Genomic DNA, 12114 nt, shown 5'->3' with positions numbered 1-12114 from the left:
TGACTCCTCTCCTTTGCTTATGCCATGCCCCCTACTTGGTGCTCCCTCTGACTGTGGTGGCCTAAAGCCCCAAACCCCCTACCTTCCCCTGGCTCTGCACAGGTCTGGACATGGGAGCACAATAAAGATTTGCAGCTGAGCCAGCCTGTGTCTGGTTTCTAGAGTGAAGATCATTTCCGGAGAGGTGCGGGGTGGGGGGTGGGGGGGACCTCTGCACGGTGTTGTGTTCCTGCCTGAGATCCACTCCATGCTTTCCTTCCTGCCATGCTTCCCAACTTTGCTCAAAGTCGCTGGAGTCTGCTAGTGGAGGGACCGCTGCCGGACAGACAGAGGGCTGAGTGGGGAATCAGCCAAGGACCCACACGGGCAGGGTCAGCATGGGACACCATGGGAGCGGGCCGGTGGGCCTGGGCCCCAGACCTCTCATCCCCCCTTATCCTAATTCTCCTCCTCTTCAGGATGGAGCCAGCCTCAGGGGAACGAGGGAGGGACTGGCGGGGACAGCCTGCTTCCTGGGAGCTACGACTGGGCCTGCTGCTGAGCGGTGAGTGGGCCTAGTGAAGGCCTGGAGGTTGGAGGATGTGGTGGTGGGCCCTAGGGTAGCTGCCCATGGGTCTACCGGGTGGGAGTGCAGCCGAACCAGCTGACCCACTGTTCCCAGTGCTGGCCACCACCCTGGCCCAGGCCCTGGCCCTGGACGTGCCAGGCTGTTCGCGGGGAAGCTGCTACCCCGCCACAGGTGACCTGCTGGTGGGCCGAGCTGACAGACTGACCGCCTCATCCACCTGTGGTTTGCACGGGCCCCAGCCCTACTGCATCGTCAGTCACCTGCAGGTGCGGCTGGGGGTGGGGTGGGGGGCCGGGTCATGGCGGGGCTGGCACTGCTGAGGCTCTGACCCTGACCCTGACCCTAACTCAACCTAGGATGAGAAGAAGTGCTTTCTGTGTGACTCCCGACGCCCCTTCTCTGCTCAAGACAACCCAAATAGCCATCGCATCCAGAATGTAGTTACCAGCTTCGCACCACAGCGCCGAGCAGCCTGGTGGCAGTCAGAGAATGGTGAGGCCGTGGGTGGGGCATGGGGTGATCAGGGCTGCCCCCTAGTAGCCTCAAGTCCCTGACCTCTGACTCCTGCCCCAGGTGTCCCCGTGGTCACCATCCAGCTGGACTTGGAGGCTGAGTTCCATTTCACGCACCTCATTATGACCTTCAAGGTGCCCGCATGTCTGGGAGCTTGCTTGAATCACCCTGCTTGGCTTCCCATTGCTCCTGAAAAGAATCCCAGCTCCTCAGCCTGGCCTCCCTGAGTTCATATGCTGTGCTCTGGTTGCATGAGAGGCTCCTTCATCTCCCACACCTTCCGTTGCCTTCCACCTCCAGGCCTTTGCACATGCTGCCCCAATCCCAGGCTGGGTCAGGTGCTGCCTCCCTGGGCCTCATGACCCCTGAGCCTCCCCAGTAGAGGTGGCTACCCTCCCTGATCATTGCTTGGCTTCCACTGGTCACCCCCACCAGTCCATGAGCTGCTTGAGGGCAGGCCCCTGCTGGGCAGGGCTCTTGATGAGCCTGGGCTGGACTTGGGTCCTGGTGCCACTGATTAGTCATGCCCCCCATCCAGACATTTCGCCCTGCTGCCATGCTGGTGGAGCGCTCAGCAGACTTTGGACGCACCTGGCATGTGTATCGATATTTCTCCTATGACTGTGGGACTGACTTCCCAGGAGTTCCACTGGCCCCCCCACGGCACTGGGATGATGTAGTTTGTGAGTCCCGCTACTCAGAGATTGAACCATCCACTGAAGGCGAGGTGAGGGCTGGGATCTGGGCTTGGGGCCGGAAGGGGGGATGATGGGACTGAGGCAGGGTCCAGTGTCTCTAATGACTCCATGCACCTCCAGGTCATCTATCGTGTGCTGGACCCTGCCATCCCTATCCCAGACCCCTACAGCTCACGGATCCAGAGTGAGTTTTCCACCCTTTGAGACTGGCGCAGTCCCAGCATCCAGCTGATGCCTATTTGCGGCCTCAGTAGCTATTTTGGGTGCTTCCTAGGGCAGGTGCCAAGTCCAATTTAGCTCATATTGCAGTAGACAGGAGGTCTCCCAAGGTGACCTTGGCAGCTGCAGCCCCTGGCGGGGCATGGGGCAACAAGAGCCTCCGTGGCCAGCTGGCCCCCAACCCTTTCCCCCAACTTAGACCTGCTGAAGATCACCAACCTACGTGTGAACCTGACACGGCTACACACGCTGGGAGACAACCTGCTTGACCCACGGCGGGAGATCCGTGAGAAGTACTATTATGCCCTCTACGAGCTGGTTGTGCGTGGCAACTGCTTCTGCTACGGACATGCCTCACAGTGTGCACCCGCACCAGGGGCACCAGCCCATGCTGAGGGCATGGTGAGGGGCTTCACCTGGCAGGAGTAGGGCTGGGGGTAGAGGCAGGCATGGCTGGATAGTGCTGACCACTTGCCTGCCCACACTCCTAGGTTCATGGGGCCTGCATCTGCAAACACAACACTCGTGGCCTCAACTGTGAACAGTGTCAGGATTTCTATCATGATCTGCCCTGGCATCCGGCAGAGGATGGCCACAGTCATGCCTGCAGGAGTGAGTGAGACCCTGGCCTCATAGCCCCAGAACTCTGCAGCCTGGCTGTGCCATTGTTAGAACCTAGAGCTGCTTGGTCAAGCCCCTAACACCCAGGCTATGTCCAAAGGGAATCCAGGACTTGATGCCCCTGGGGACCCCCTTCAACCTTCCTCTACTCTGTTCTGGGTAGGGGCCCAGTATGATGCTGGAGCCTTAAAGTCCCTGAGCCCCCGCCCACAAATTCTGGCCTGTGGCAGGGACCTAAGGTGGCACTGGGGTCCCCTACACCCCTTACCCTCGAGACATGGTCCCTAAAGTGGCCTTTGCCCTGCCCTTCTCTCCCCCAAGAGTGCGAGTGCCATGGGCACACCCACAGCTGCCACTTCGACATGGCCATATACCTGGCATCAGGCAATGTGAGCGGAGGTGTCTGTGATGGATGTCAGCACAACACAGCTGGGCACCACTGTGAGCTCTGTCGACCCTTCTTCTACCGTGACCCAACCAGGGACCTGCGGGACCCAGCCGTGTGCCGCTGTAAGGCTGGGATTCGGCATGGGAGAGGGAAGGCTGAGCCTGGGGTAGGAGCTAGGGAGCCAGACTGTTGGCCAGGTTGCAGGGGTGGGAGGTGTAGGGTAGAGCCAGAATGGGAATTCAGGGTGGGGGCTTGGGAGATGACTGGTGCTGGGCTAGTTGGGATAGGGTGACTCTGTACTTCTTTTTGCCCTCAGCCTGTGATTGTGACCCCATGGGTTCCCAAGACGGTGGTCGTTGTGATCCCCATGACGATCCTGCACTGGGGCTCGTCTCGGGCCAGTGTCGCTGCAAAGAACATGTGGTGGGCTCTCGCTGCCAACAATGCCGTGATGGCTTCTTTGGGCTCAGTGCCAGTGACCCTGTAGGCTGCCGGCGTATGTGCTTCCCCCCCTAACTCCTGTGCTGGCCTTAACCCTTGACCTCTTACTCTTTTTTTTTTTTTTTTTGAATTATTTTATTGAGGTCATACTGGCTTATAACCTGACCTCTTACTCTTGACCCAACTGAAGACTCGCACTGCCACAGCTCCCCAGAGTGCTAATGGGTTTCCTTCCCTGCAGGGTGTCAGTGTGATGCACGGGGCACAGTGCCTGGGGGCACCCCTTGTGACCCCAGCAGTGGAACCTGTTTCTGCAAGCGTCTAGTGACTGGACGTGGCTGCAACCGCTGCCTGGTATGATTGGAGGGGGCTGGGGTTCTGGGATCCTGGACTTATCCTCAGAGCGCAGGGCTAGGAGGTGCTGTCCATGCTCCAGTGGGTGGGTGCTGAGAGCTTAGGGTCCAGTCCTGGCTGAGAGGCCTCAGGTCTGGGAGGCCAAGGGTGAGAACCAGTGGTCTAGGGGCCACGTTTTCATGAAGGGGTGGTAGAGGCTGAGAGCCATCATTGGATTCCCTGCTGGGTGGCAAGGAGGTCTGTTTCTGGTCCCCAGCAACCTCCTTTCCCCTAGCCTGGCCACTGGGGCCTGAGCCATGACCTACTCGGCTGCCGTCCATGTGACTGCGACGTGGGTGGTGCCTTGGATCCCCAGTAAGTGGTATATAGGGGGCCCCAGAAGGGGTGGGAAAAGATCTTGGGCAGGATAGGGGGTCTTTTTGAGTAACTGTGTGCTCTCCAGGTGCAATGAGGCCACAGGTCAGTGCCACTGCCGCCAGCACATGGTAGGGCGACGCTGTGAGCAGGTGCAGCCTGGCTACTTCCGGCCCTTCCTTGACCACTTAACTTGGGAGGCTGAGGATGCCCAAGGGCAGGTAGGGGGGCAGTGTTAGAGGGCAGGGCATGGGTGGGACTATGGCTAGAGAGGTAGAGTTATGGGTGGTGCCTTGTGTGGGTGGGGGGGTGTCTGGCCTTGGGCAGGGCCTCAGTTGGAGAGCTGGGGTTTGGGGGACAGGCTGTGGCAGAAGAGGCAGTGCCTCGCCTGAGCCCCCACCCCCAGCCACATCGCCTCCCAGGTGCTTGATGTGGTGGAGCGCCTGGTGACTCCTGGGGGGACTCCATCCTGGACGGGCCCGGGCTTCGTTAGGATGCGGCAAGGCCAGGCACTGGAGTTCCTGGTGGCCTCTGTGCCAAGGGCCATGGACTATGATCTGCTGCTGCGCTTGGAGCCCCAGGTCAGACCCTGTGATACCTAACCCAGAGCTGAACCTCTGGGTGTGGGAGCATCTTCTCCATTATCCTATTCCCCCAGGTCCCTGAGCAATGGGCAGAGATGGAACTGACTGTGCAGCGCCCAGGGCCTGTGTCTGCCCGTAGCCTGTGTGGGCATGTGCTGCCCAAAGATGACCACATCCCAGGGACCCTGCAACCAGACACCAGGTGAGGGCACTAATTGTAGCACTCACAATGGTAGGGGATTGTGGGTGAGCCCTAAGCTCCCTGCAGGGCACTTGGAAGACCCCACTGCTCATTCATTTGTTCTTTCCTTCAAGTGCTTTCTCCTGAGTACTGTTTGCCAGGTGCTGTTGGGCATTGCACTGGTCAGAGGAAGGAAGTATACAGAAAAATGCCTGGTCTCTTAGGGGTCTAAGTTCTAGAGGCCAAGACAGGAATTAATAGGAAACCACCCAGTGTCACTACAGGGAGTACCCATGGAGGGAAGTGAGGGCATCAGAGCACTCTGAGCAGGGACGTGGCTGATCTGATTAACGTTTTATTACATTTTGTAAGTATTTGTTTTATGTATCTTTTTTATTGTTTTACTTCTTTTTTAACTTTTCATCATGTAAATATTCAAACATACACAGAAACAGAGAGAATAGCATAATGAACTTGGCTGTACCCATGATAGACATTTTGCCAACTGTGACTTGTGTTTAACAAATCTCTCTCTAGTTACTGAGTGGAGAATAGACTTAAAGGGGCCAAGGTAGAAGCTGGAAGATCTGCTGGAGGCTATTGAGTTAGCTGAGTGACACTGGATCAGACTGAGATCTAGCAGTAGAGGTGGCGAGAAGAAGGAGGTTCCAGAGGGTTCTAGCAGCGGAGCTGATGGCTTAGACATGTAGGAAAGGGAGAGAAAGTGGAAAGGTGACTCTAGGGTTTTTGGTTTGGGCATCTGGATGGGGGTGGGGCTCTTTACTGAGATGGAGACATAGGGAGGAGAGGTTCTGAGATGTTTGGGGAGAAGGCCAGTGAGTGGTTGGATTTCTGTGTCTAGAATTACTGGGAGGGCTCAAGTTGGACATATAAATTTGGGACTTGTCACTAAAGGGGTGGTTCTAGATGAAATGACCAGAGAAAGGAAGGAGGACTAAAACCAAGCTTTGGGGTATTCCAATGTTAGAGGCCAGTAGAGAAGGAGGAGCTGGGGGGTGGGGGAAAATCAGGAGTATGGACAGGTTCCCAGAGGCTAAGAGAAGAGTGTCTCAGGAAGGATGGTGCACTGATCTCATTGCATGCTGCTGAACACTGGAGCAGATAAGAATAGAGAAGTGTCCGCTGGCTTTGGCTACATCTAGGTCATTGGTGACATCTAGGTTGGCTACATCTAGGTTGTCTCCAGGGCATGCTGGGGAGAAGTTCCACTGGAATGGGAGGCTAGAGAGTGGAGGCAGTGACTACAGTTGAATTTTAGGAATTTGTTGGGCAGTACAGCAAAGACAAGGCAGCAACTAGGAGAAGACTTAAAGGATTGAGGGAAGATTTTTTTCAGGGGGGATAAAAGAACCCTAGTATGGTTTTACAGGCTGATGGGAATGACCTAGGAGAGAGGGAGAGATGAGGGAGGTGATGCAGTCTTGGTGAAGAGGAGCAGAGATTGGAGCTTGGAGGTCAAGGTTGGAGGAAGTATGAAGAAGTCATTGAAGAATAATTGGCAAGTATTTGTGCCAGGGAAATGCTGCAGGGTTGCAAGGTTGTATGGAGTGTTTTTGGTGAGGCAGGTTTACGGTAATCTTCTGTACAGATTCTCTGTCAGATTGTTCAGTTGTCTGTTGGCCTGGCCCAGCCCGGCCCAGCCTGGCCTAGCCCTAATCTCTTTCTTGGCCAATGGTTTGGTTGCTAGGGGGGCAAGGAGGGAAGCCCAGCATGATGAGTATGGGGACCCTGGATGTCCCCCATACCTGTCCTCACCACCCCCAGGTACATGGTGTTTCCCAGACCTGTCTGCCTTGAGCCTGGCAACTCCTACAAGCTGCATCTGAAGCTGGTGCGAACAGGGGGAAGTGCCCAGCCTGATGCCCCCTACTCTGGACCCAGCCTGCTCATTGACTCGGTGAACAGTCCCCTTTCCCCACACCAACCAAGATGGCAGGGCGTGTGGGATGGGACTTGTAATAGTGGCTGGATAGGAGGGGTCTGTGACAGAATGGGCGGGCCCATGACGGTGCTAAGCTAAGTGCTCTGCAGTGCCAATATGGTCCTGAGTCTGAACCTCACTCTTCCCTGCTCATCTCTTCAGCTGGTGCTGCTGCCCCATGTTCTGGTGCTGGAGGTGTTTAGTGGGGGTGATGCTGCTTCCCTGGAGCGTCGTGCCACCTTTGAACGCTACCGCTGCCATGAGGAGGGTCTGGTGCCCAGCAAGACTCTTCCCTCTGAGGCTTGTGCCCCACTCCTCATCAGCCTGTCCACCCTGCTCTACAACGGTGCCCTGCGTGCGTGTCTGTGATGTGGGTTGATAGAGCCAGTGGTGTGGGGTCCCAGCCTGACTTGGCCATATCCCTCCTCTCCACAGCCTGTCAGTGCGACCCCCAGGGCTCACTGAGTTCTGAGTGCAACCCCCATGGCGGTCAGTGCCTGTGCAAACCTGCAGTGGTTGGGCGCTGCTGTGACCTCTGTGCCCCTGGCTACTATGGCTTTGGCCCTACAGGCTGTCAAGGTACTGGCCTGCCACTTCTTCCCTCCCTCCCTCTGATTCTTCTCTCTCCTCCCCACTAATGTTCTCTCTCCACCCTTGGCTCTGCTTTTTCTTTCCTCTAACTCTGCATTGGACCCTATTCTCTCAGCCCGGGGTCACTTGAAGTTTTCTTCCATTCCCTGACCTTCCCACCCTGATCCCACACAGATTCCCCTCAAACTCCCTCCCTGGCTCAGCCTCTGCTTTGCCCCCAGCCTGCCAGTGCAGCCCTGAGGGGGCACTCAGCAGCCTTTGTGAAGGGACCAGTGGGCAATGCCCCTGCCGAACTGGTGCCTTTGGGCTTCACTGCGACCGCTGCCAGCGTGGCCAGTGGGGATTCCCTAGCTGCCGGCCATGTGTCTGCAATGGGCATGCAGACGAATGTGACACCCACACAGGCACTTGCCTGGGCTGCCGTGATCACACAGTGGGTGAGCACTGTGAAAGGTGAGCCTGGAGCAGCTATGAGTGGGTTGGTGGGTGGGCAGCCTGCTCAGATATGACACATCTCTTCCTGCCCCTCCCCGCAGATGCATTGCTGGCTTCCATGGGGACCCGCGGCTGCCATATGGGGACCAGTGCCGGCCTTGTCCCTGCCCTGAAGGCCCTGGGAGCCGGCGGCACTTTGCTACTTCTTGCCATCGGGATGGGTACTCCCAGCAGATTGTGTGCCACTGCAGGGCAGGCTACACAGGTGAGTGGGTAAGGTGCAGGCATGGGATCAGGGTAGGACAGCTGGGCTGAGCATTCACACCTTCCCCCTGACTGTGGGCAGGGCCACGGTGTGAAGCTTGTGCCCCTGGGCACTTTGGGGACCCATCAAGGCCAGGCGGCTGGTGCCAACCATGTGAGTGCAGTGGGAACATTGACCCCACGGACCCTGATGCCTGTGACCCCCACACGGGGCAATGCCTGCACTGCTTACACCACACCAAGGGGCCACACTGTGCCCACTGCAAGCCTGGCTTCCATGGGCAGGCTGCCCAGCAGAGCTGTCGCCGTGAGTGTGGGTATGGGAGGGGATGGCTGGGGTGGGGCTCCGTTGCTCTGGCTCCCCTTGATCGGTGTGCCCATCTTGGGTGGCACAGGCTGCACCTGCAACCTGCTGGGCACAGATCCCCAGCAGTGCCCGTCCACTGACCGATGCAACTGTGACCCAAGCAGTGGGCAGTGCCCATGCCTCCCCAATGTCCAGGGCCCTAGCTGTGACCGCTGTGCCCCCAACTTCTGGAACCTTACCAGTGGCCATGGCTGCCAGCCCTGTGCCTGCCACCCAAGCCGAGCCAGAGGGCCCACCTGCAATGAGGTATGGGACCCTCCTATGGATCCCCAGGTGGAGGGGGCCAGCTGTCTGCCTCAAGCCTCTGATTGAGGCTCTGACCTCTGTCCTGTTCCCACTCTAGTTCACAGGGCAGTGCCAGTGCCGTGCTGGCTTCGGTGGGCGAACTTGTTCTGAGTGCCAGGAGCTCCACTGGGGAGACCCTGGGTTGCAGTGCCGTGGTGAGGGAGCCAGCAGGGCCAGGGTGGATGGGGGACTTCCCAGGATGCTCCACTGGCACCCTAACTCTGTTGTCTGCCCTGTCCTGCAGCCTGTGATTGTGACCCTCGTGGAATAGACACGCCTCAGTGTCACCGCTCCACAGGCCACTGCAGCTGCCGCCTGGGTGTGTCTGGAGTGCGCTGTGACCAGTGTGCCCGTGGCTTTTCGGGTGTCTTTCCTGCCTGCCACCCCTGCCACGCATGCTTTGGGGACTGGGACCGTGTGGTGCAGGACTTGGCTGCCCGTACACGGCGCCTGGAGCAGCAAGCACAGGAGCTGCAGCAGACGGGTGTGCTGGGTGCCTTTGAGAGCAGCTTCCAGCACATGCAAGAGAAGCTGGGCACTGTGCAGAGGATTGTGGGTGCCCGCAACACCTCAGCTGCTTCCACGGCACAGCTCCTGGAGGCCACAGAGGAGCTGCGGTGAGGATGGGCATGAGGATACATGGTGGGATGGGGCAGGGGCCCAATGGACCAGGGCTGAAACCTCTATAAACACTTCACTCCCTCACTGGCGCAGGCATGAAATTGGGGAGGCCACTGAGCACCTGACCCAGCTGGAGACAGAGCTGACAGATGTTCAGGATGAGAACTTCAATGCCAACCATGCACTAAGCAGTCTGGAGCGAGATGGGCTTGCACTTAATCTCACACTGCGGCAGCTCGACCAGCATTTGGACCTGCTCAAGCATTCAAACTTCCTGGGTGAGTTGTTGGCCAACTAGGCAGTTGGACCAGGCTGATCTTCAGCTGACTGCCTGCCTCTGCCCAACTTAGGTGCCTATGACAGCATCCGCCATGCCCACAGCCTGTCTGCAGAGGCAGAACGTCATGCCAACACATCGGCCCTGACAGTGCCCAGCCCTGTGAGCAACTCAGCAGGCACTCGGCACCGGACAGAGGTGCTGATGGGTGCCCAGAGGGAGGACTTCAACCGCAAACACATGGCCAACCAGCGGGCACTGGGCAAGCTCTCTGCCCAAACCCACACCCTGAGCCTGACAAGCATAAATGAACTGGTGAGGCACAAGCATGGGGTGGGACATGTGGGTGTGGCTGTTCCCTCACAGGGCCCTGACTTATTCTGTGTGTGGCAGGTGTGTGGGCCCCCAGGGGATGCACCCTGTGCTACGAGCCCTTGTGGGGGTGCCGGCTGCCGGGACGAGGATGGGCAGCCCCGCTGTGGGGGCCTTAGCTGCAACGGGGCAGCTGCCATGGCAGACCTGGCGCTCGGTCGGGCTCGGCACACCCAGGCAGAGCTGCAGCGGGCACTGGCAGAAGGTGGTGGCATCCTCAGCCAGGTGGCTGAGACCCGTCGACAGGCAGGCGAGGCACAGCAGCGGGCCCAGGCAGCCCTGGACAAGGCTAATGCTTCCAAGGGACAGGTGGAGCAGGCCAACCAGGAATTGCGGGAACTTATCCAGAGTGTGAAGGACTTCCTCAGCCGTGAGCCTCTCGCGTGGCCCAGGCCATGTGGTTGTTTCCCCTGTGTCTGTGTTCATACTTGTGTCCCTTGGTTCTTACTTAGGTCACGGCCTGCACTGGACCTGTGTTTATGACCCCATCTCTGGTCCCTGAGCCCTTGCCCATATGTGGTCCCCAAGTCCGTGACCCTGAGTCTGTGCCCCATGTATAGTCTCTTTCCTTGTGGTTACATCCTTATGCCTATTAGCAAACCCATATCCCAGGTGCGGTCCCTGAGTCCATACCCCAAGATTGTGTCCCCATGCCCATGCTGGAGAATCTGTGTCCCTAAGCCCTTGTCTGTGTCCCCATAGAGGAGGGGGCTGATCCTGATAGCATTGAGATGGTGGCCACACGGGTGCTAGAGCTTTCTATCCCAGCATCACCTGAGCAGATCCATCACCTGGCGGGCGCAATTGCAGAGCGGGTCCAGAGCCTGGCGGATGTGGACACGATCCTGGCGCGTACTGTGGGCGATGTGCGTCGGGCAGAGCAGCTACTGCAGGATGCATGGCGGGCAAGGTCTGACCCTGACCCTGGGCCCCATCCTTGACACCTGGTCCTGATATTTGCAGGTCCTGATTCCCTCTCTTCCCCAGGAGCCGGGCTGAGGGTGAGAAACAGAAGGCAGAGACAGTACAGGCGGCACTGGAGGAGGCCCAGCGGGCACAGGGTGCTGCTCAAGGTGCCATCCAGGGAGCAGTGGTTGACACACAGGACACAAAACAGACCCTGCACCAGGTGTGGTCTCTCTGGGACATTAGTGGGGCAAGGCTATGGGCATGCCCCATAGACCTGTTTAACCTTGGGCCCACCCATGGCAGGTACAGGAGAGGATGGCAGGTGCAGAGCAGGCACTGAGCTCTGCAGGCAAACGGGCTCAGCACTTGGATGGTCTCCTGGAGGCTCTGAAATTGAAACGAGCAGGGAATAGCCTGGCAGCCTCTAGCGCTGAAGAAACAGCAGGCAGTGCCCAGGGTCGTGCCAGAGAGGCTGAGCAGGTGGGTTGAGGCAGAGCCAGCTGGAGGGGTTAAGGGTAGAGGCTGGGCCTCCACTGGGTGACGTCTACATCCTGATTCTGCCCTCTACATCCACAGCTGCTGCAGGGTCCACTAGGCGACCAGTATCAGACAGTGAGGGCCCTGGCTGAGCGCAAGGCCCAGGGTGTGCTGGCTGCACAGGCGCGGGCAGAGCAACTGCGGGATGAGGCTCGGGGCTTGTTGCAGGCTGCTCAGGACAAACTGCAGCGGCTGCAAGGTGAGGATCGGGGTGGGTGGGCACCAGAGATGTGGGACTGTGGGAGTAGGACCCTTCAGCTGAGATCTGCCCCTCTTAGAGCTGGAGGGCACCTATGAGGAGAATGAGCGAGCGCTGGAGGGCAAAGCCGCCCAGCTGGATGGGCTGGAGGCCAGAATGCGCAGCGTGCTTCAAGCCATCAACTTGCAGGTCCAGATCTACAACACCTGCCAGTGACCCCTGCCCGGGGCCTACCCAGTCCCCAGCCCCGCCCCGCACGCGTTACCGCCTATGTATGGAACAGTTCCCAGCCTGGCAAAGCCCCCAATAAACTGGTGTGAATCCCTACTCTGTTGTCTTGACTCTGATTTGGGGGAGCGGAGCCTCCGGAGGAACCTCCAGGCGGCCACCAGCA

The 12114-nt window shown here is 58.5% G+C and overlaps 1 protein-coding gene across 3 annotated transcripts; it reads left to right on the top strand.

Moving 5' to 3' along the window:
- The first annotated feature begins 229 nt into the window (after nucleotides 1–229).
- On the top strand, nucleotides 230–12045 carry LAMB2 (laminin subunit beta 2). 3 transcript variants are annotated; one of them, XM_087430961.1, is made up of 33 exons: nucleotides 230–371; nucleotides 459–544; nucleotides 662–834; nucleotides 925–1060; nucleotides 1142–1215; nucleotides 1620–1808; nucleotides 1900–1963; nucleotides 2198–2400; nucleotides 2490–2610; nucleotides 2941–3129; nucleotides 3324–3503; nucleotides 3690–3802; nucleotides 4077–4156; nucleotides 4245–4377; nucleotides 4579–4737; nucleotides 4815–4942; nucleotides 6707–6839; nucleotides 7026–7218; nucleotides 7299–7442; nucleotides 7676–7907; nucleotides 7991–8154; nucleotides 8236–8460; nucleotides 8549–8766; nucleotides 8864–8960; nucleotides 9050–9422; nucleotides 9520–9704; nucleotides 9777–10018; nucleotides 10097–10445; nucleotides 10886–10985; nucleotides 11063–11204; nucleotides 11288–11464; nucleotides 11561–11720; nucleotides 11800–12045. In XM_087430961.1, the coding sequence occupies exons 1-33, from the start codon at nucleotides 265–267 to the stop codon at nucleotides 11934–11936; spliced, it is 5406 nt and encodes a 1801-aa protein (XP_087287087.1). In that variant the 5' UTR covers nucleotides 230–264; the 3' UTR covers nucleotides 11937–12045. The 3 variants fall into 3 exon arrangements, with proteins under 3 accessions (XP_087287087.1, XP_014647405.2, XP_087287088.1); XM_014791919.2 differs by having other exon boundaries at nucleotides 10778–10985; XM_087430962.1 differs by lacking the exon at nucleotides 230–371 and having other exon boundaries at nucleotides 7658–7907; nucleotides 10778–10985.
- The last annotated feature ends 69 nt before the right edge of the window (nucleotides 12046–12114 follow it).

Source organism: Ceratotherium simum, chromosome 5, assembly GCF_057802395.1.
Source record: "Ceratotherium simum simum isolate JZ-2026a chromosome 5, ASM5780239v1, whole genome shotgun sequence".
Classification (NCBI taxonomy): domain Eukaryota; kingdom Metazoa; phylum Chordata; class Mammalia; order Perissodactyla; family Rhinocerotidae; genus Ceratotherium; species Ceratotherium simum.
The sequence above is the reverse complement of the archived record's forward strand: the minus strand, read 5'-3'. Positions and strand labels throughout refer to the sequence as shown.